Below are 25433 nucleotides of genomic sequence, written 5' to 3'. Positions count from 1 at the left end.
GTGAGTGTATTATAGAGGTAAACACTAGCGGATATTAAGCATGTCAGCGGCCATCGCGTCACGTCTAGCATCGCTCAGCTACTATTTACAATTTATTTGCACTCGTATTCTATTTGAAGAAGGAATACTCAATATTTCCGAGCAAATGAGATTTTCCGGCAAAACTTGTATTTGCACCTTTGATGGAGCGGAAAAATGTTATCTGTTCGCGCCTAGCGGTACACTAGGGCTCATATAACCTTACCTAACCAACGTTAAAAAATCTCGAAAAGTCGCATACCTTATGAAACGGCTAAGCCGATGGAAAGCCGATTTTGATAACAAACTAATCGAAAATCTAAAAAAATTATAGCAAATTCTTCCAGTCACCATGGTCTTGATTCTTAAAGTGGTAGGTCTATGTTCTTAAAGGATTCCTGAAGAAGTTACTCAGACTATAAGCAAGATAGATGAACCAGCCGTCCAACTGTTAATGGAGTGATAAAACGAACAGGAATGGAGGTTCACTGTTCTCGGAAAATGCATTTAATGGATGTTGGATTATTGAAATAGAATCGCCAAGACTTTTATCTATCCTAAGCAAGGCCGTTAATATTTTAAACTATAACGTTCATATTGTTGGTGTGTTGATATTAAATATATTCACTTTAATAAGAACACTGCATATATAGATACCTAGTTCTAGATAACTCCGATATTTATATATTTGTATGGTGTTTTGGCATTCCTAAATTGAAATGATCATTTTTTATTTTGTCTAGTCAACTATATAAATAGGCAAATAACTTGTTAGTAGAGCTATCTATCTATACAACTACAATATAGGTACACCTACACCACACCAGACAAAATGATCATGTCTTTCTTTACCACTCTCTATGCAATTTTCATTAGCAACCTCGAAGAAAGGGAGTCATTTAGAGCAGGCGCGAAGTGCAAGTAATTATCATAATGGACTACGTTTTAAAAGTAGGCAAAAACACCCTGGGGGAACAAAGCCGATTTTTTCATTTTAAAAATCTTAATCATAGCTAAGTAAGTATAAAAATAGAGTTTTTAGGAACCATACTGTAGGTATTTTGTTTTATGAATGCACTGATTAAGTTATTATTTCACATTTATTTGTTACGTCTCCTTCTTGATATTCATAATTATAAAAAAGCATTGCATTTCTATTCTAGTGAACCTTAGGTACTCTATCTCTGGACTCCTTATTGATCGGTTCCCACTAGCGGGAACAAGATAGAACGATCTCGTACCCTATATTAGAAAGGGACAAGCATACGACTCGCAGTTTTCCTATACCCGTAGATATCTTTGGTCCTTGGGGTCACTCTCTATCGACGAACGGACTAACAAGAATTATCACGCAATCGGAACGCTTAGTACAACGAGATAGAGTCGTGTCCTCCCTTTGTTTTTCCTAAGCTTCGTAGCGCTGCGCTAACCACAGCTCAATCTCGTTATATTAAGCGTTTCCATTGCATGACAATTCTTGTTAGTTAGTTCGTCGGTATAGATTGACCCCCCTTACACGGTTCGCTAGACTGATATGATTTTTGAACCCGGTCCCAAGAGCGATATGGATCACTGATGAGGTCTTCTGAATTTGTGTTTCGGTATTGGAAAACGATGATATGCTCTATTGGTTTTGATAGCGAGTTGAGTGGGTGGCAAACTTCTATCTAACATATTATTTTTGGTTGTATCATATTGTGCGAGTAGATCTAGGTACCTATGATAATTTTTCCAATGTACTGAGGTACCTGATAATACCAATGTAAGTTGGCATTTAGATACTTTTATAATACTCTTGGTGCGTGATGTCTTCATTTAAATTATTCTAGTTCATTTGGTTATGGTATAGTTATGGTCAAATCAACCTCTCTGTATACATCCCATCAGGAATTTGCTTGTGTTGTATGTTTATTTTTTACCTCATTGACACATTTTCTTGCTTTTAAGTCTCCATCCAGCTCTTCTAGAGAATATAATAATGGCAGACTTACCGCTTGTGACTTGAAGAGTAGTGGCGAAGAGGCAGAGCAGGGACAGAGACAGGCATCCGAGCGAGTTGAGCCAATGTGCCGCGGCCATACTGTATCCTGGAGAAAACACCGACCTTTAGCATAAGTACTGGATACCGCCATCTAGTGAGAGCTTCTAAAAATAATTTAAAGCTGAAACTCCCGCGAATGTATTAGTTCAATGTCTGTTAACTAGATGGCGCTGGTAGATTTTAGTAGCGACACCTATTTGAAAGCAGCGGAAAATAGCGGGAAAATATGGAACTACGGAGAAAAGTGTAGAAGATTTACGTTTTTGAAAATTGCAATAGATGGCGGTAGTGGTAATGCTTAAAACTTTAACCTACATCGCGTGGAATTAAATTCAGATAAGTAAACATTACGGTAGGTAGGGAGGCATGCCTATTGCCTAGTATATCCCATTCCATGGGGAAAGGCATTTAAAATAAACAAAACCGGCCAAGTGCGAGTCGGGCTCGCGCACAAAGGGTTCCGTAGCAGCAAATATAATTTACAGTTAAATCAACCTATCTCAAAAACTATAAGAGATACTTTGATCAAACCAAAAATCGTTGAAAGAGTTAATTAGCATGCATCACCTCTATTTTTTTTAGAATTTTATACCCCGTAGTTATAAAAATAGAGGGGGGGGGACATACTTTTTACGACTTTGAGAGCTGATATCTCAAAAACCGTTCACTTTAAGAAAAATGTTTTTTAGAAAACTTTATATCATTTTAAAAGACCTTTCCATTGATACCCCACACGGGTATGTACATCGAAAAAAAAAATTTCATCCCTCAGTTACATGTATGGGGGGCCCCACCCCCAATTCTTTTTTTTACTATTTAGTGTCATATTTTTGTAGCGGTTCATACAACACATATTCCCATCAAATTTCATCACTGTAGTACTTATAGTTTCCGAGTAAATCGGCTGTGACAGACGGACAGACGGACAGACGGACAGACGGACATGACGAAACTATAAGGGTTCCGTTTTTGCCATTTTGGCTACGGAACCCTAAAAACTACCCTAATCCGAATAGTAAATAAGGGTCCTGTCAGATGTCTTTCCCCGTGGAATGTGATATAAGATATATGTAAGTTATAATTATGATACGTTTATGAAGGATGTAAATTTACCATATCGTCAGCATGTGTGATATGCGCGGCCGACCGCTACCCCCTACAAATCACCTGCAACAAAATAAATTATTAGTTAAGTAATTAATTTAATGATAACTACGTAGTTGAAAAACAAATAAATAAAATACACCTCTTATAATTATTGAATTTCAACTGTAAATTAATATAGGTACTATTGTATTGACGCGGTGATTTAGTTTTTCATGTTATTTATTATTAAAACGTACTAAGGGAGTATTTTTCAGAATCGGGCCGTTAAAATTTGTTACATTAATCTCGCTTTGAGAATTTATCGAACAAAAACAAGATCTTTTCATTTCTATCGGGACCTTATGAATAATCGAAGAAAGATATAAATTCGTTTTTGATAGTATCAAGGGAATAAATCAATTCGAATCTGAGTGTTGAATTAGGGGAATTTGGGAGCTTTATCATCCAGTGTTTTGTTTAAAGCTGCGTACAGACCGGCCCAACGAACGGCCAACGAACGCCCAACGATGGATATTTATCATACATAATACAGGGCAGATTGCAGCAACGAAGGTAAACGACACCCGTTCGTTGGCGTTCGTTTGGCCGGTCTGTAAGCAGCTTAACGGGTATGTGGGGTACTAGTTATAGTCAAAAAAAGAGATAAGTATGTATCTGTCGCAGGCATCTGGTTTAATCTCCTGTTTGATTGAACCGCTAGCCCGTTCATTGGATGACGCTACTCAGTTGAATGACTAAAGAACAACTCGTCAAGTGGTTGACTGTAACGTCCAACGTCTTGACTGAACGTTATTCAGCGAAGTCGTTAAATGGGATATAGTATAGCAACTTTGTAATGTTTGGTTAGGATGAACATGACCAGACAAAAGTCAACAAAAAGACTATGTTACTAAGCTCTCATCTCACAAATTAACTAAACAATAACAATAAACCTACCTTGATATTGTTGTACATAATTATCTAGTTTCAGCACATTTTTTTCTTTGAAACTATCCGCCCGCGGTGTAATAATAGGTACCTAAATCCATGTTATCACACTATTTTAACATAAATAACGCACTTTAAAACTAATTTATTTGCAAAAAATAACAATACAAGTGCTTTTTGTGTCAGCTGTTCGGTGTTAGACGCCATATTTGTTTTATTCACCACCTGTCTGATTTTAAGTCCGCTAACTAGTTGGACGTTTTGTGACGCTTGTACAATCAACGTTCGGCCTAGTCATACAACTGAATAGCGTCATCCAATGAACGGGCTAGCGGTTCAATCAAACAGGAGATTAAACCAGATGCCTGCGACATATCCATCCATACCCAATGTAATTAAATTATGGAACGGCAATGGCAGGTGGAACTTTTTTACTGCTCGCAAGTGTAGGAAGGTATATAACATTATGCCCAGGACTATAATCCCCGAAGGGGTAGTCAGAGGTGACTCGCAAGCTATTAAGCTTTTCACTGCAATATAAGTAAATTTTATTATTTAAACATCGATACTATACCATTTTCTCTTAAACAAACACAAAATGGCTCGTCATCGCCGGCGAATCTGCATTCATCGCAAATTGGAACAAGTGGAGGGGCGTCCAAATAAAACAAGGAATTAGGTCATCTAAATAGAAACCAGAGAATCAACTGGCAGTCACCTGAATCCATTCAATATTCACCGGTTCTGATACCTATTTATTTTTCCTCACTCGATGTTGATTTAAAAATTACTTAGACAGAACTAGGTTAAACAAGAGACAGAGATTGTGTCGTTTTAGTTAAATCAACTGCCATACATAGGTACTAAAAGACGAAGACGACGATGAATGAACTACCTACTAGCAGGAGGTTCTATTCTATTCTCTATGGGGGTGTAGCTACCTGCACCTGGCTCTCTCGAGTGGAACCTTTGTGCATATCCCCAAGGTCTAAACTGCCTTCCTAAGCTTGGACCATTTCCCACCACACTGGTCCACTGCAGGTTGGTGGGTTCACATATCTAGATCCGTTAAATCTAGATATGCAGGTTTCCTTACGATGTTTTCCTTCACCGTAAGAGTGATCTCATCGGTACATGTCAGCGCCGGGATTCGAACCCGCATCTCTTGCGTGAGAAGCGGCCGCTTACCCGTCTGAGCTACCACCGCTCCTAGGAGGTTGCTCCATTGAGGTCCATTGAGCCAATTAAGTTATTAATAAAAAATAACGTAATGATTTTATTTATTTGCGCACTACCACAGACAGCATACACGAATGACCCTCTTTTTGTCGTAGGTTAAAAGTAATATACCTACATCGTATGTTATTTTTATTCCCTCCCGCCATTCCGGGTGGTAAAAGTAAGAATATTTCAGGAACACGATCTGAAATCGATCCGATAACGTGTGCGGCACTTGTAACTACGGAGGCTTCGATTTGAGACGAAAGCCTCCGAATTTATTGTGCTTCTCGCTCTAAGAGATCTAAGGTGTTATAAAGAAAACATTTTAAATGTAATTTATTTACGTTAGGTTTTGTTAAGTAGGTAATATTAGCGAATTATTTAATTTGTAACTCTAGGTAAGTACTTACCTAATTTTATTCAATGCAATATGTTAGGTAAACCTAATATTATTATTAATTAATACTTTATTGCACAAATGTATAAATAAGTGTACAAAAGGTGGACTTAATGCTAAAAGCATTTTCTACCAGTCAACCCACAGGAAGTACAGGAGAAACTATGCTACTCTCTAATTTTTAATTGGAAAGAATTCTGACATTTTATAAGTGATGCTACTAAAAAAGTTCTTCACCGAAAAAAGGAAAAATTGCGATCCATTTCTGGGCAATAATTTTTTCTCAATATTTTTGTACAAAAAGATAAATCTAAATATTTACTTGCTCAAGTAAACTAATACAAAAATAACAAATATTTCAATATAATAGCTGTTCCCGCGAGCTTGGCTTCGCCTTAATAAGTTTTCCCGTGGGAATTCTGCGATAAAAAGTAACATATGTGTTAATCCAGGGTGTCAGCTAACTCCATTCCAAATTTCATTAAAATCGGTTCAGCCGTTTTGACGTGAAGAAATAACAAACATACACACGTACATACATACATACATACACACAAACACTTACAAACTTTCGCATTTATAATATGAAGTAGGATCACGACTCACGACCAATGTATCGAATTAATTTTAATTGCTTTATTTTATTCTTTAGCATGGCATCACTTCCTACTAAATTCAGGGATAATAAACCTTTTTAATCAATTTCAAAAAAAGATTGTCTATTCGGTAAGTACATATATGTTCGGTATGTATGTAAGATTATTGGAACTGCACCATATTGACATATGACAATATATTAGGGCTAATAAACAAATATTCAAAATTTTATAAATGTTTATGTACCTATGTATGTTTATATGCTTGTTGGTATGTATGTTTGTCCACGCATATCTCCGAAACGATTGATCCGATTGTCACTATTCTTTTTGAGGGTTTCGTACCTCAAAAGGAAAAAAAGGAACCCTTATAGGATCACACTTTGTTGTCACCACCTTTTTTCTCGGAAACGGGTAAAGATATTAAGCTAATTAAGCTGATATTTCGTATAGATGTACATAATTATGATGAAATTAAAAGGAAAACTACCTCAGGTAATTAAGTAGACTTGTACGGAACACTCAGTGCGCGAGTCCAACTGGCTCAGTCGGGTAAGCGCCCGCTTCTCAAGCAAGAGATGCGGGTTCGAATCTCGGCGCTGACATGTAGGTAACAATGAGTTCTTTGAATTTAAGTACAATGTACGTAGGTGGTCTGAAAAGTTTCCGACCTCAACGTGAAGATGGCAGCACACATCAATAAAAGTCAGGGAATGTAACTGTGCATCTTTTGACAGCAACACTTCAAAGTTTCAGCCATTTTTGGCGCGTGGTTTTTAATTTACAGTCGTTTGAGTGAGTCAATGTGAGCATTTCTGTGAAAACTGAAAAAATCGAGTATCGAGCTGTCTTAAAATCAAAGATGAGTTAGATTCTGTGTACGGGGACTCTTCACCGTCATTTACCATTGTAAAATTTCTGGCAGCCGAATTTAAACGTGGCCGTAAGAGCTTCGGAGATGATGAATGTTCGGGACGTCCAAAAACTGTAACTACTGACGATAAGATCGCTAAAGTTCTCCAAATGGTGTTAGACGACCGCCGAATTAAAGTGAGAGAGATAGCAGAGGCAATGAAAATGTCCAGAAAACGTGTTTATCACATATTAAATCAAGATTTAGGCATGAGAAGGCTGTCCGCGCATTGGCTGCCGCGTTTGCTAACGTCAGACCAACGACGTGTTCGAATGAACATTACCAATGCTCTGTTGGCGCAGTTTTGGCGCAATAAATCCGTGTTTTGGCGCCGCCTAATTACTGTTTTACAGGCTATGTAGAAGAATAAAAATAAATTTTAAGAAAAAAAATCTTGTATCTATGTTAGGTCGGAAACTTTTCAGACCACCCACGTATACCATCGCTCTTACGGAGAAGGAAAACATCTAGATATGTGAACCCACCAACACCGCAGTGGACCAGCGTGGTGGGAAATGGTCCAAGCTTAGGAAGGCAGTATGGAGATGCTGGAGGCGCTTCCCCATGGCAAAGGGAGGATCCTCCGACCGTAGGAACCAAGTGTAGGTTTCATCAAAATCGGTTAGTGAGTTTTCAAGATATGGACGTGGAAGTGCTATGATGTGATACTTTATGGTGATAGCTATCATATCACCAAAGAGGTTTATGAGATATTTTTTTCTGAGGTCAATGACTGTCACTATGCATCTATCACATTGACTGATTTTCATTCGACTTTGAATGCTCGAATGCGCTCATATATTATGTTCTCAGTCTCAGTGTAATTTGCTTCTATTTCTTGTCTACATCTTGTTATATTTGTTAAGTTTCTGTTAGGTTTTTCCTTGTTGACTTTTCGCGTTGTGATCGTTTGTTGATTTTTATAAACGTTATGGAGCCACAACCTGGCCCTTCCCGGGAAACAGCCCCAACTGACAGAGCACAAGAGTCAGACTTTCTCTCTCCCAGAAAAAAGCGTCCTCGTGGTTCTTTTTCGCCAAACGAAAAGACCATCATTCTAAATATTTACTAATATAATATAGAAAATTGGCCGGAAACAACTGATTGGAGTGCAAAGGAATGTGCTAAAAAGACTTCCGAGATGATTGGCGTGAGTCTGTCAAGTGTCTATAAAATTATCAAAGAATATAAAGACACAAAAGAGTTTCAGAAACCGAAAAAGAGTGGTCCGCAACTATCTTTCATACATAAATTTGATGACTTTACTTTTACGACAATTCGACGAAAGGTTCACGCGTTTTTCTACAGGAACGAAATTCCGACTATTGCAAATTTTTCACTTCTATTCAAATACGAACGCAACATCGGCCTGACATCGGCGTACTACGGCTACCGTTTCAAAAAGAATTACTAGTGGTTTTTAGATATATTTTCTACGACAGCGATAATTATAATATAAGATAATTGAGATTATCTTTAATTGTATTTTTCACTGTTTGTGAAATATTTAGGTACGGTAATTATTTCTCACCCTAGGTAAATCCCCTTTTAATTTGGAGCGCCGCACTTAATAAAATGGATACAGGGACTAAAAAATATATATTATAGTCTCAGATGTCCAGACTCGTATTGAAAAAGTGCCCAGCCCAAAAAGGTTTGTGATCTCTGATTTGTCTAAAATTGATAACTGTCAGAATTCCGTAAGATTACTAATTACAGTGTAAAGGTGTGCAAAAAAATCATAATCAAGAATTTGCAATGTCACTGAATAATTATTGTACCTAAGAATAATACCTATGAATAATATTGCAATACCTACAGGTAATACTAAAATTTAATATTTTTGTAACATTCCTGTTGCTGGCTAGGTAAGGATTGTTGTACTATCAAATAATATTGTCCTCAAGCAGACTTCTCATAAGAAATTGATCCGTTGTGCCACTCTTTACTCGAAAAAGTAAATAAATACGACCCACTTATATTCTCATCTACCAACGGAATCGATGCCGTAATGACTTTTCGAAACATCTGTCATTTACAACGTGTGTACCTATACTGTGTTAAGGCTCCTCTACACGTCTGCAGATGCATCCGTAGACGCACGCGAATGCATCTGCAGACGAATCTCTTCAAGCGACTACACTTCTGTTGATCGGTCACTCTGTGTTCAATATCGGCAGACGCTACTCGAAAACATGGACATCGAAACCGCAGGTATTTATTTGTGTAGTACTTTTTACTACTACTTGAGTGTGCATCGCAGTCAAGTTATCAAGAAGAAGTGGAGAAGACGATGGTGGATGCTGACCTGAAGTAGTTCCTCACTGATTGAGGCGTCGCCAGACGTGTGGTCGCGATGCCGGACGCACGCGCTTGAACTCTTTGATTTGTGTTTTGATTTTATCGGACATAGCATTTTTAAAATATCAACTAATACATATATCTTTAGTGTTTATGGTGGGTGCGACGGGTCAATATCGATGCTGTTTTGTCATGTCATCAACTATAAATTCGAACATATTATCTAAAAGTCCATCAGGATATCAATTAATATCAAAAATCAATCAGATAAAATTAGCTGACTACCAATGATCTTTGCAAATCTGATGTTCCTAATCCTAAGTAATCATCTACTTAGCACACGGAAGTATAAAAAGACAAATGCACTCTCGTAAACTTGTAAGCATTAACAATATATTTGTGTTACCATTTAAACAGGAAACAAGTTATCCTAGTATCAAAGTGCACAGGACCCCAATGAACTCGGGAAGTCAATAAAACGTTACGGGTCGTTGGGTGACCCAATTCTGGGGTCTTTTTCTTTCCATCCGCCCCCACAGTAAGGTCAATCTAGTTTACGAAAAACGACGCTAACGACCACTCTTTTTCGTTGAATCAACGATATTTTAATTCGAACTAGAGAGAGCGGTTGTGAAAGAAACACCTTTAAAAAAAAACACCCTACTTCTACCACTGAGTTCTTATTTTTAATTAGTTCTGTTAGATGATTTTTGACCTTATTAGGATTAAGATTAATCGGTAGTTACGGCTTGTAATTAGGTTGAACGGTTTGACGGTAAACAAAAAGCGTTGAATAAAAGGGTTGAATCAAACGACCGGATAGCCTGACAGTTTAGAAAATTAAAATCGTTTATCGTTTATAAAACAAGTTATCGTTCATGAATATTCGTTTTTAGTGAAGCTAGAGTAACCCAGAGTACATACAGGGTAGCTGGAGAGACGCGGCCGCTAGCGTTTTAGACTTCGTTATTTATTAAACTGAGAGGAAATGTATTAGTCTCTATCATGTAGTTGAAAATGAGGTTTAGTATAGGCACCTAAGTATATAAGATACGATTTGTGACTTTTGTGAGTAAGAATAGGTATATCGTGCTTTAAGCTTGCCGGTGAGAGGCTGCTTTTTCCGATAAGGCCGCCTATCGCGCTTACTGTTTCTATTTATATACATTTTACAGAGTAACTACTACGCATGTTAATACCTGCAGGTATTCATGTAAAACATCTTCATTCTCTTCCCCTATTTAGGGGATCCATTACCAAATACAATACAGTATACCTAAAGCAATGACGCTTCCTGCTTTATACATTCTTTACATAACGGAATGGCGCGTTTATTTTATTTAAAACAGATGGAGTAGATTTGTATTACTTAGTAATTAAAGTTCTCTATATATCGTAGGTAGGTATCGTGTGCAAATAAACTATATTATATTGTAATTTACTAACTTCCCTTCTGCTCAGGAACTCCGAGGCAACAACAACAACCGAAGGAGGCTAATAGTCCCCACATTTCTGTGTCTTGAGGTTTAATTAACCTGGATTGTGTTGAGGCAACACTGACGGGTACACCACTGCTTTCAACTGTCACTGTGGCAAAGGGAAATGAATCTAAATATAGTGCCACAAACTTATCTGTTCCGGTGAGAGCGAACTAAATTGACCCATATCTCATTACTTACTAATTAATTGTATATTGTTAAAGATTAGATGGGTTTATTAACACCGCAAGAGCGAATTAACAATACGAACAAACATAAAATCTTATAGGATGAAGAAATATTAGACATTTATGTGAACTCTCAACGGAACAGATAAGTTTGTGGCACTGTAAGGGGGGAAAGGGAAAAGGCATTTTAATGGCTCAGGCGTAGGATTCTAGTAGTAGATAGTCAATCTATTTTTATAAAGAGTAGTAAGCAGTCCGATATGTAATATATTTTTATAAAGAGAAAGAGAAAATACTATCGTCGATGTATGAATAGGCATAAAATTAAATGACTGCTTATAGTTCCTTTTCCTTGTATATTATTATTTGTTTACTTAAAGATAAAGATAAAAAGATAAAATACTCTTTCTTGCACACAAACAGAAACAGTTTCACAAACATAGAAAAGAAAAGAAATAGTACAATCGGCGGCCTTATTACTAAAAGTAATCTCTTCCGTGTCTCTTCCAGACAACCACATAGATAGGAAATATACAGTATGGAATGGGTAACGTGTGAAACACGTGTGAAAATACTTATATGCAAATATAAAAAACTATCTTGTTTACCCATATTTAACTTCCCTTACTTTTATAGGATGCTGGGTTGCTTGCTACTTTGTAAAGTATATTGCTGACCATAATTCTCGCCACTCAACTTTTCCACTTGAGGAAATGAGAAAATTGAAAAGTTTACGCGATATCTTGTAAATTTTAAAGTGCTGCCTCATGTTTGTTAGGAACCTCATATTTCGAATGTACTTAGGAGCATATTTCATTGATAATATGGGTCAAACTGAACAACTTTCATATGATTACATATTTGGTATGTTTTGAAACGAATAATTTGAAATACTTGACAACAAATTTCATTATGCACCTACCTACATATTATAGTAGTACCAATTAGGTAGGTAGCCGTGGTTCTAATACCTCTAAGGGTATCGATCAAACTAAAGCGCGTCTTAGGTATGCCACTGTAATGAAACGATCGCCATTCAGAAATATCGTCAGTCGCTGACTGCCAGGGTGCGCTGAATGTAGATAAATAGATAGATAGAATATTCTTTATTTGTACACACACACATAAAAGACCTACTCCTGAGACAGGAAAGCTCCTTTCGTGCACCCCAAGCCAAAGCAATTTTGGTTTAATGTGTGCACTGTGCAATGCATGACCCAAATTTAACGCATTGTAGTGGAGTGAATGTTTCAGTGGTTTTATGCGCTCGCCCGATCTCGGGGGTCACTCTTGCTTACGCGAGAAAGGAAATTTTGGACCGCTGTTTCACTAACTACGGCTTTAACTCGCGGTATAGAACGAACCTAATCTGCGGCCGCTACACGTGTTTGTTATCGACATCGATAAACTCTTTATTGCGTGTTCCGCGGATCACAGCGCTGTATTTATGGCGAAACGCGATATAGTGACGTTTATCTACCTCGTGGAACTAAATATACTGAGTTGATAGCATGACAGCTCTTCAAACATCCGTATTTCGTAAAGCAGGAGTAGACCCACCTGGCCGCCCACCTGAAAACTTGCCTAATTGGAAACCCCGGACCGTAATGGAGATTAAATTTTCAGAAACTGCCCGAAAGAAGACGCTTTCTTCTGCCAAGTGGGCCCTGAAAAATTTAGTGACCTACGATATATTTGTGGGTAAAAAGTCTTATACGGCGCTCGTGTAGGACTTAAGGTTTTAGGTTTAAACTTTAAGATATTTTATTTCCCATAAGAATATTACAATCATCTATTATGAATATTTCTTTCAAGTGAATACTTAAAAGAAAACTGAAATTTCTAATTTTACAATTTATCTACAATGGATTAAATGCAAGCTGAACGTGCTAGTAACTGAAAGGTACATAATATTATAACTTAACAGCAAGATATACAAGGTGTATTGTGAATATACAGATATGTATACACATTATATTTTAGCCACCCAGCATACATTTTACGGATTTCATCTTATTTATCAATAACAGTTTTTATGACTGTAAAAGTTCAATCAAAAGTCAAAAAAATATTTGGGCAGTAGTTGTGACTACCCTCGACATGCATATTTCTATACTAACTATATTCCTTGAGTAAGTACACTGTACCCCTTTTATATCTCTAGTCCATCCATCCAAAGGTTGTCTGGAAGAGATCGCTATAAGCGATAAGACCGCCTTTTGTACCCTAGTTAAGTGTCTATGTAAAATTGTTAATTATTTCTTGGTGTACAAATAAAGAGTACTCTATCTATCTATCTATCTATTTCATGCACGATGATGATACCATCTCGGTCAGACAGCCTCAGTGTAGGGTTAGTTCGTGTTGGGCTCGGCCCGTCCGTAGCCCCAGGGGTCACTCCAGATTGCCAAAAATGAGGTGCCACAACACTATGTATTAAACGTGACCATTGCACGACAGCTCTCTTTCGTTCTTTTTAGTCGTTTCGTCAGTATAGAGTAACTATCCTGGGGTCACTACAGAGGTAGATTGCGGAAAATAAAGTTTCTGAGGTCACCTTATAAAAGGCAGCTGAAAACTGCGCTGTGCCTTTTAGTCTACAGCACATGTTGAGCTGGTGCGTTTTCGACAACAACCTTTTAGATGATTCTTTGTTCTGTGTTGTTCATCACGACCCATTACGTCCCCACTGCTGGGGCACGGGTCTCCTTCCAGTGAAGGAAGGGTTTAGGCCTAATCCTAGGCCTGTGTTGTTATTTCCTGTGTATTTTTTGTTGTTGTGACATATTTATTCCTATATCCTTATGTCAGACCGCAGCTGCGCTAACCACAACTCTATCTAGGTAGTTGTGAAATTGTAATGTTTTCTTTAATGGTGCAAAATAAAGAGTATCCTATTCTATTATATCTCATTTGCCTCACCAATATAATGATAGTTCTCGTGTGGTTTATTTCCAAGCTGTAGTAAACCTCGAGGCACAAGTTCTGAGTTATTCTATTGTACGGACAGTACGGTGGAGGTTCTACGCTATCTAAGATGGATGTGGGGCGCCGACTTTGTTCAGTTGAAAAGTTAGCGCTGTAAGCGCTAGCGTGCCTATGTATTTGTTTATGTAGAAATATATGCATTGCGTATACCTACGGCTACAATTTAAAGCGGTAGGTTAGTTACGTAGTGAATAGTCTGACCTTTTTGCTGTACAGTAAAATATGATTGTAATCACGTGATGCAATGGGTGCAAACGGCACCGTAAAGCCGTTTTAGAATAAGTTTATGATTTCACTAAACATGTTGAATTATTGAAAGTTTCAGGCTGAAAATTTGGCAAGATATTTTAATACTTCTTTCTCTTATAGTATGTATCTCTAAGTTGTCTGCTTATAATTTAAAACACTGATAATTTTAGCGTTCAGTTTCTATTAACATTCTTATCGTTCACTGAACGGCTACAATAATAATATATACCAGTTTATACGCCACCTTTAGCAGGAATAGAAATTAAATAAGTTTTGACAGCAAGGAAGTCGAGAGAGAGAAGTTTTAACTCACTTTTAACCAACTTGGCCTGGACTCCACGAGGGTTACTTCAGCTTGACAAAAACGAACGAACGAGAGCTGTCGTTCAATTGGTTCGTTTAATACAACGAGATAGAGTCGAGGTTGGCGCAGCAACGGCAGTAGGCGCTCCAAAACTGAGTTTTCGTGAGCCAGAGTGACCCAGCTACTATGTTCACTGGACGCCAGAAAAACTTGAAGTCACTCCTTATCTACCATTAAAACTTAAATTTATACATACCGACGGCTGCAAATGGACTGAAGAAATGAGACTTTGCATTTGCTTAAACATTGTAGGTACTTATAAATAATGAAGTAAGTACTTATTTTTATCACTGATATTGATATCGTGTTTTTTTTTATGTCTATGCGCATACATATACGCATACGCATTCCACGAATACATATACTACATAATTATGTAATTTTATTGTTATAAAACTTATTCCCCGTGCTTTGGCTACAAACCCATTGCTACGAAATATCGTAGCAAACTTGTAGCGCTACAAATCTCGTAGCTAAGCGTAGCGTGACGAAATACGTTTTCTTAAAAAAATGTTTCTTCACTTTATAAAACATAATAATATCATTATTGATCACTCGACTGATGATAGGCAGGTACTTGACAGAAACCTGTGAACCGCAATGAAACCAATGAACCGAATTTGTGAAACATGGCTAGGAAAATATGCGGCAGTTTACATAGTGATTAATAAGTACATTGAGATAATCATATGGTTTAAATTACAACTCATTTTTTTTCCTGTGTTCAAGAGATCAAGGGTTTTGAGACAACAGACTGGCCAACGGACGGATGGATAGACGTACATCAAACCTATTTTATGTAATTATAAGTGTTCATTTTTTCTGCGGCGCTTTGGAACTCTATAAAATGTTATCTTGGCAGCACTAATGGAAAAATAGTTTTGAAACCGATCGAACTATCTAACAATCATTAAATCGACTCTCAGCGCGACAGAGACGGACGATTCACATGCCTCAAGCGAGAAAGAGAAAGTGCTTCTCATTAAAACAAACGGCGAAGTTCAAAGTTTAATTTAAAGGTAAATCGGAGCCGTTCGCCGGAGAAATTTCATTTCTGAAGCATTTGCCGCGATCCAAGTTTACGTATGCAAATTTTGCGGGGGAACACTTAATGAAAGTTGATAATACATAATTTATAGGTACCTACCTACCTATGTATGTGAGTTCATATTTATGGATCTATTCCCGATTAGGGTGGTGCGTCGCCACTCTGCACTGTTCCTGTTTTCCATATATTTTTCAGGATCATGTAAGTCCAAATATGTATATATGGAAAATAACGCAGCGCGGTTGACATGCTTCAGAGTGCCATTACCGTTAACCCGCCAGTGCTCGCGTCAAATTTCGTGACACAAACCGTCGCATGTGGGTCTTTTAGACCCGAAAGTAAATTGCTCTAATTTCGCGCAAAAAAAAGAAAATTTAGATATTATTGTACATCAAACGTAAGGTTAGTAATAAATCTATATTCAAATCAAAATTATTTATGAATTTATGGATAAAAAAATATGTTTTGACAGTTTCAAAAGTACTATGCTTCATGTTCTTATTTATCTACATAGGAACATAAATTACAGCTTATTTTTATTAATTTTATATTTATCAATAAAAAAAACTTAGTTTTATATAAACTAATAACCATTCTTCTCAGTAACAAAAAAATAATTAACTTTTTATATAAAAAAATAATCAACAATCAGCCTTCAAAGTTAACATAAATTAACATATAAAATTACTTCTTCCTTGTATTGCTTAAGTATATAATTAGGTATTTTCTTCGGTATTTTCACATATTTGGATTACAATTATTGCATAAAAATGTAGTGTGATCTCTACAAAGATCGTCTAAAAGGTTACGTGACATTTCTGAAAAGAAAAAATAATAAAATAAAAAAAATATCAAAAAAATTATACTAACACAAAGCGTCGCTCATGGGTCGAAAAGACCCATACTTACTTTGAATGTCCATCCTGTCCAAGTGCCGCGGGCAATCTGGTCGGGGTGGGGAGTGCGGCTAGCCTATATGGTAACTTAAAGGTACTAGGCACGCCAATTAGTAATATCAAATATTTTAAAAGTTATCGAGGTATAAATAGAGTGCTGGGTCTTTTCGACCCACGCGCGACTATCCGCGGGTTAAAGTATTTTATGTGCAATGAAGAGTATAAGTATCAAATGTTCATACCAACTTAAATAATTACGTCTCCAAACTGGAAAAAAAGGTACCTACTTAATAACAATTTTGATTAACATTTCATTGATTAGCTAAGGATATACTGATCCTTATACTCTATCTTCACATAAATACAAACTACATACAGTAAAACACAACAAAGAAAGTAAATGTAAACATTGGTATTGAACAACAGCTATTGTGAAGAGAAAAGCGATCATACAAGTAGATAATCCCATTTAAACCATTTTCAGGAAATGTTCAGAACTCTTGCCATTCTCGAGTTTCTTCAAATCCTTCTGAGTACAAAGGCTTTGCTGAGAAAGGACTGTGTTGTGGGAGCCGCTTAAAGCCTTTGAGAAATCGCTCGTACCCACCACTTTGACGATGACACAATGATCGGAATAAACATGGCAGCTTACAAAATGACGACACCAAACAACACATTTTTAAATCTGAACAAAAAATTTTGGTGGTATGCGCTGTTAAAGTACTTCAATATTGAAGAACTTTTTCAGTTTAAGAGTAATTTGGTGCTATGCGACTGGATTTTTTTCATTGCTCGTAAGTGCAGTATACTTTACTGAGACTACCTCTGATCCTACGTCTACGTCTGTACACTTTATCAAAGTACTTTTAACATAGACCGCAGTACACTTACGTGAAGATTTAGATTTCAGCGGAGCTAAGCTGAATAAAAATTCCTTTTCATCATTTTCAGACCACCCAAAAAGGCCGAAAATATCACTAGAATTTCGAAACGACATGAACAAGGGTTTTCATATCAACATAGCAGGTGGGGCGGTGTAACATTTAATATCTCGGGTAGTCGGGGCGGACCGACACACAGATTAGCATATAAATAGCTAAGCAATAGAGAGACCGCGTGACACCTACTATGTGATAAATGTATATAACTAAGGGCAGGGGGGTCGCTCTATATGACGAAAAACCATCGAAAAACTAACCCCCAAATTCATAGAGCTTTTTGACCCTTTACAATAGGTATAAAATTGACGAATTTCAACTTTTTGACTGAGGTAAAGAATCGAAACTCGTGTGTATCAAAGTCAATTTTAACCTTTTTGTAAATTTACAGTACGGTCTATGAATTTGAGGGTAAGTTTCGGAGCACTGCTGCGCGAGCCACGACTCTGTCTAGTTGGATTAAACGTGCCTATTTTACGACAGATCTCGTTCGTTTGATTATCGTCAGTATAGAGTAACCCTTATATAACTACCCGGAAGAACGGATGCCTAATGCCTGTAAGGCTGCGTTCTCAGTAAGGAAACTATATTTGCTGCTGACTGAGTGAAGCCAGCGTAGATACACTCGCGGGTAATGAAAAGGTTCCACTCATAAAATGCTGATACCAAAGAACCCCAATGTTTTCTTACATTTTCCGTTGAGGAGTAATTTGGTGTTTTTCTCAGTGGAACATTTTTTTGCCCGTGAGTGTATTTGATCCGTAGTTAACTTAACCATTAATCAACAATATTGTAACCATTATAGAGCTTCTACTATGTTATGGTATTTTAGACGTTTCCTTATGTCTGGTAAGTAAAGTTGGTTTTCCTTTGTAGTCATCAAATATGTATGGGATTTCGAATGTCAAAAACCAATAATATAATGGACAGAGTATAGTTTAAAAACCAACAAAATTTGTGTGCATGACTTGATTTACTTAGCTTATTTTATTTATAGTTTTGTTTTTATATCAAGAGTTTCGCAAGCGCATGTGATAAACTACTTTTTATGGCATTGTTTAAAGCATATTTTCTGAAATTATTTAGGTAGGTAACCAACCTATTATGCAATGTATGCAGTAGGTATTATGTGAGTAGGTATAATTAAAAAATATTTACCTACATGCATTGACTTATATTTAAAATCATTGCCTACAATGGCCTACATGACAATATACTGTCAGAGCCAGAGACAAACAATTTAATTTTGATTAACTTTGTTGTGCAAGCCACCCATAACGCGTTTGTTTGACAGTCTCTTGACAGCGTTTAACATGTGTCTACGTTTTTGTGGTAAATAAGGCTTGCTTACTTTTATATTCAGCTGAAAAATTCCAGATTGACTTGTTTTTTTTTTAGTTATAAACACTTCGGCTGTGCCATTTCAAAACACAGTAAGCGCCAACTTTAAAAAAAATCGGGTCTTTGATTTATACATTATTTTAGGCGGTTGCGCACAAAACTGCATTGTCAGAATATCAAAAAACCGCTCAGAAACGAAAATAAAAATTCTAAAAACCTAGTAACTCCACCCTGCGATATCAAAAATGCCACGAAAACCATTTTAAAACATAGTAAGAGCCACCAACCATTTTAAAACATAGTAAGTGAAAATGACTTACTGTGTTTTAAAATGGTCAATGGCATATTAGTTAGTTAAAGTTAAACACATTTATTTACAAAAGCACAATACAATTTACAGACACATAGATTTGCCAAACCGTGAGGTTTGTTGGCAGAAAATCCTCTCGTTTACAATACGAAGTTTACATTGTATTGAGCAAGTATGTAAGCACACAAATGAACAATGTAAGAAGGTACAGATCAATCATAATCATCTTGATAAGGCAGAAGATAGGTAATAATACACTAGTTGTTCATATTTAATATGTCATGTACCTATGAAAATATATTACAGGACAATAAGGTTCTTTATCTTCAACAGTAAGTACAGTAAACAAAGTCACAGTAATTCACCGGGCATGTAATGTAATTTCAACTTAGTTTTAAGCATATTTTTACTTGTACAATTCAGCAAAACATCCGTCGGCAATTTATTACATAATCTAGGAAGTAGAAACGAAATGGTTCTTTCTCCATAATAGTTATTAGCTTTTTTTGTTTGAATCATTTTTCTAGTTACTTTTCTTGTTTGAATTTTATGGCTGACACAGTCCAGGCTCTTTACATTATTTATATTTTCTATGTGAGTCACATATTTTACCTTCTCATGTATAGGTAGTATTTTACATATATTAAACAGCTTATCATATTCATGGTTACAACTCAATTTAGTTTTTTTATCAACTAGGAACTTTAAACATCTTATTTGCAATGACTTAATTTCATCAAGGTAGGTTTTAAAAGTGTGACCGTAACTGCTTAGCCCATAAGATACTACAGAATCAAACAAAGCATAATAAACAGATAACAGGGTCGATCGACTAACAATGCCACTAAGATAGTAAAAGTATAGAAGTAGTACCCAGTATACATCTTAACTTTTTACATACTTCTTTTATATGCGTTTTCCAACTCATATTAGTGTCTATTGTCAGACCTAAATATTTATATAGTTTTACAAATTCTAATGCATCACATTTACAGTGCGCTAAACGGTTATGTAAACAGTCGTAGCTATGACCTATCACTTGCAGGCTCTGACTGTCTTTGCCATTATAGGGTGAGTGTATATACATGCATTTAGTCTTTTTTATGTTAAGTATTATACCATTGTCATGCGCCCATTTTGTAATGCTATTGAAATCATCCTGTATCTTAGAATTAATAGCTTTTAAATCTTTACCTGCACTAAGTATACACATGTCGTCGGCGTACATATACACTTTACAATTTTGAACTACATTTGACACACTATTTACATGCATTATATAGCCAATAGGCCCATAAACTGAACCTGTTGGTACCCCGTATTTTATTTGTTCCGCGTGACTATGGTTGTTATCTACGACTGTCTGCATTTTCCTATTGTTAAGGTAGCAGCGGAACCACTCACTCATCGGGCCCCGTATACCGCACTCATTCATGGCACGGATTAATAGGTCGTGGTCTAAAGTATCAAATGCTTTTTTGTAATCTATAAATATGGCCAAAACTTGATTCTTATTATGTAAATACTCATTAATATCATTTGTAAACTTTGATAAGGCCGATGTCGTGCTATGGTTAGTTAAGATAAGATGATTAGGTTTTGAAATGGTCAGCAAAGGTCAATTTTTGCCCGTTAATTTTGGTAAGTCACAAATGGCATACATTATTACTAACACTTTTTTCGAAAAAAGTATCAGATATTTCAGAACCTGTATCTTTGAACCAATGAGACCTAGAGAGTTGAATTAAAAGAAGAACATAAGGAAATTTTGTCTTCTTTATAAAAGCCATAGACACCTCTCTCGTCAGAACCTTTCTAGCCCTATTTTGCATAAACCAAAAAAAACTCAAACATAGTAAACTAATTTTAGCTCAAAATTTAGGAAATATTGTCTAATTTAAGGCAGTGTAATAATGTTCGTGTCAGACATGCCTTCTTAATATGGCGATTTAGTTCATTTACATAAAACAAAAAACAAACTTAAAAATATGCCGGTATTTCAGCTATTACTTATAGTGCGGTCGTGTAAAAGTGCTGCAAAATTTGATTTATATTATGTGAAGGATCCAAAACATATAAAAAAGAAAAAACATATAAATTATTACGTTATTATTGCAATTTCAATATACTTAACTTGTCTTAAATTACACAATAATGGCTCTTACTAGGTTATAAAATGGTCAGTGAGGGCGGTTTTAGGGTGAGAAAACCAATTAAAACCTAGTTATTGTTTTCTTTTGTGCATTACAGCAACAATATTAGTCATATTTATATAAAATAGTATTGTATGTAAAGCCTAGGTTCTGCCGCTTCTTTTAAGCTTACATTCGTTGAGATGTGTATTATAGTTTTACCAGGGCATTGAAATGAAGGGACAAAAACGTTTTATGGCTCTCCTGAAAATTTTGTCTCTTGGCTGTTACTGTGTTTTGAAATGGCACAGCCGACTTTATTGTGCTTTTCACAAAACAAAAAAACATAGTTAGAACTAAAATACTTAGGTGTATAGTTGTATACAAAGGTGGGTTTATTGCCAAAAATTAATTTCTTTCAGCCAACCTTTGAGTGAGCTTTAGATTTATTAAATATTTAGGTAGGTACTTATATTTTTGTAATGGACAAACCCAATATCTACTTAGGTACAGGATTGTTTTTAAAATACATAACTATAATTACACCATTTTGTAAATGTAAGCTTCTATATAGGGTAGGTGACTAATGTGACTATACTGTCTCTTTTAACAGTCATGGAAAAAGTTTTTTTTTAAACAATTTATTTATTTATTTATTTATACACTTTATTGTACACATACAAATAAAAACATAAAAGAGAACAGTTACAAATCAAAAAACACAAACGTATACAAAGGCGGGCTTATTGCCAAAAAGCAATTTCTTCCAGCCAACCTTCGACTGGGTGAAAGAAAAATGCCATTAGATCCCTTAACTAATTTGAGTAGGTACAATCGTGTAGGTAATTTAGATTTTGAGTTAATTCGTTACAAACATACCTAAATATAAATTCACACTCAATCTGTATTTTTTTCAGCTGAAAATAACTTAAGCAGTACTTGAACATGATATGCAACTGTATTGCCTAAATATGTTACTTAAGTTTGTGCTTAGTTAGATTTACTCAAGTGAGAAACTGGACTAATACTTTTAGAAATCTGACGGTAATAATTTATAGATAGAACGGTATAGGTACCTACACCATTGGTTATATTTATATTGGCAGGCAAGACATGTACCAACTCTGAGAAGAATCTGCGACAGTGTTCTCACATCGTTCCCTCGGGCAATAGATCGCATCACCGAACTTCCTCGGAAGCGAGAGATGAAAATCAATAGGTACGACTTCGAGGAGATATCCTCACTTCTTCAATGTTTAAAAGCCTTTTGTAAATGTCCAACGTTTTATATAATGTACAGGTTTGTTGACAGTGGGTGGGCCGCATCCTTATCAGACGCTATCGGGGCCTACACGCCGACTCGCGCCCCCTCCACGGTAGTCGATGCCCTACCACGCCCTCTCACAGTCCACGCGGAGGCTGCGTAATGGACCACGACGCTGCAGAAACTTAGGATACAGGACTTAGAAATGCAATCGCTTTGTGTTGTGAAAATGGACTTACCCGCGTGAAGGAGGTCCCGGTTGGGGCGCCATTTATCGCGTGTTGACGCCGCGGCTGAAGCAAAGGGCGGCGGGCACGTCCGCTCGCGGCGACGGCTGGCATGCGACTGCCGCGGCCGCCGCGCGCCTGCGTGCCTCCCCTCCGCGCATGCACAAAACTACCCGCGATTTGTTTTGCTCCGCGAAACTCCACCGTATCGGTGGATTTCGTTAAAAGCCGCAGAAAACGAGATTATGCCTCTCGTATAGATACGGCTACCAGGCCGCGCGATGCGGAGCATTCCAATGAATTTCAGCTTTACAGTAACTGAGTATGTTTGCTTTATTGCGTACAGCTTCAGATGAATGGCGGTGGAGATTGTGGAGGGACTTAGTATGCAAAAAGCGTTCCTTCTATTTCCGCTCTCATATTATAAATTACTTTATAAAATGGACCTACTTATGTATATTATTATGTACTCGCGGTGTACCTACCCACATAGGTAAGTACTTTGTTGTTGTTTATAAATTAGGTAAGTACCTAGTTACCTAAGTTATGTACCTACATGGTATTTCAGAAACACATAAGTATGTCTTTAGATAAAATAAAAGTACTTACCTACTACCTACTACTGATATCGGGCTTCGCAAGGGGCACATCACGTATGTAGGTCGAGGTACCTCCTCGTGAGAGCTTTCCGAAGTAACCGACGACATGACACTGCATCAGGTCACGTAATTTAGAAAAATACCTAAGTATATATTTTTTACTAACATAAAATACCCGTTTCTCGACAAAGGCAATTCATTTTTCTGGCAGAAATCCAATATGGAACGGCAATTCTCTAACAAATCTTGGAACACCGCTGTTTCAATTTCTGATCTGGCTGAACTTTAAGTTTTTTTTTCTAAAATAAAGTTTCTATTGAATGAACTTACACACAGGAAGACCTACTAACAATCTACTGAGTACCATCATCACGACCCATCACGTCCCTACTGCCGGGGCTCGGGTTTCCTTCCAATGAAGGAAGGGTTTTAGGCCTAGTCCACCACGCTGGCCTAGTGCGGGTTGGTGGACCCCAACACAAACAAGCTTGTGCTGAGAGAGTTGTCCGGTAAGTGGGCAACCAGACTCTGTCAGATGTTTTCAAGCTGCCCGAAGGCCTCTGTCTAGGCTTAACGACTGCTGCCGAAGCAGCAACCGGGACCCACGGCTTAACGTGCCGTCCGAAGCACGGAAGCGTCCAGAAAAGAACCACTTGAAATCGTTCACCCATTAAATGGTTGACCGTGCCAGTTGTTGCTTAACCTCAGTCATCAGTTACGATCACTGAGGACCGCTCGACTACGGACGCGGACTTAGTATCATAGTACCATACTACAGGTTCAAATTCAAACATTAGTTAACTAGCTTACTTTATACTTAGGTAAGAATATAATCTATATAATCCCCCCCGCGTTCGTTGTTCGACGTGGGTAGAAATACATAGGGGAACCCGGGGTAAGACGGGGTCGCTAAGGGAAAATTAAAAAAACAACAGGTATTTATAACCACAACGTTATCAATTATTTATGGCTCATTAGGAACTTAATGACGAACACTTTGGCACAGCTTTTGCCAAAAAAGTAATCATTACAATTGACTTATTTTAAGAAATGTAAAAAATGGGAAATAAACCATCTTGCCCCATGTACGGGGTAAGATGGGGTAAGTATACTATGTGGGGCACAAAACAGACAAACAACACTTCTTTTGTGATTTTATCGTCAACATCAGCACCTGCAGTGTGAGCCCAACGCCTGCACCTTTGAAATCCGACCCACTTTTCCTTAGATTTAAAGTAGGACTGTTGATATCCTCAAGTAGAGGTAGACACAGTCATATTCGTTGTTATTCTTCTTCGTAGGCAGTATTTGCTTTGTCTTTTTAGCCAACTTCCCTGTAGCCCTTTTAGAGCCCTTCTACAATGTCAAATATCGGGTTAGAGAAAAAAATAACTTAACCAAGCTAGATCCGTACCCTATCTTGCCCCTCCAAAAATACCCCGTCTTGCCCCACGTTATATTTTTTATAAAAATTATTCATAAAAAAAATATTTTAAATGTTAAAGTGATTTTGCGCATATTTAAACAAAGCGTACCAAACCTTAAATAAAAAGACACAATTACCAAAAATGCCACTGTTTTACTTACTGTGTTGTGACGTTGTTTCTACCGGTCAAAAATAACATGGACACTACGCAAAAACAAACAATTGAGCTTAGACAAAAAACGCATGCGCTGACACCTGCTGTCACTGGCGCACTAAAGGTCAATCATTCAAGCCTTTCTATTGGCTCATTACTCAGATTCCTAAGATGTATAGTTTTGCATATATGTGGGGGGTCCCGTCTTACCCCGCGACCCCATCTTACCCCGGGTTCCCCTAATCTAGACACGCGGTAGCGTGTCAATCCAAGTTCGAGAAACAGAACTGGCGAGCCGCACCGTGTGTAA

At 37.1% G+C, this 25433-nt stretch overlaps 1 protein-coding gene across 3 annotated transcripts in view; it reads right to left on the bottom strand.

The window, feature by feature from the left end:
- The window catches only part of LOC105394326 (tolloid-like protein 2), a 68216-nt gene extending 45092 nt beyond the window's left edge, over nt 1–23124 (bottom strand). For 2 of the 3 annotated variants that reach the window (XM_038120181.2, XM_038120182.2), the window contains exons 1-3: nt 22957–23124; nt 3173–3226; nt 2010–2105 (exon numbers count right to left, since the gene is read on the bottom strand). In XM_038120181.2, the coding sequence (XP_037976109.2) occupies nt 2010–2097 (88 nt within the window). In that variant the 5' untranslated portion in view covers nt 2098–2105; nt 3173–3226; nt 22957–23124. The remainder of the gene's footprint in view (nt 1–2009; nt 2106–3172; nt 3227–22956) is intronic. The other variant, XM_038120183.2, reaches the window with a different exon arrangement.
- Nucleotides 23125–25433: the final 2309 nt, after the last annotated feature.

The sequence above is a fragment of the Plutella xylostella genome, chromosome 6 (assembly GCF_932276165.1).
Source record: "Plutella xylostella chromosome 6, ilPluXylo3.1, whole genome shotgun sequence".
Classification (NCBI taxonomy): Eukaryota; Metazoa; Arthropoda; class Insecta; order Lepidoptera; family Plutellidae; genus Plutella; species Plutella xylostella.
Note: the sequence above shows the minus strand (reverse complement) of the source record. Positions and strands in the feature narration are given on the sequence as shown.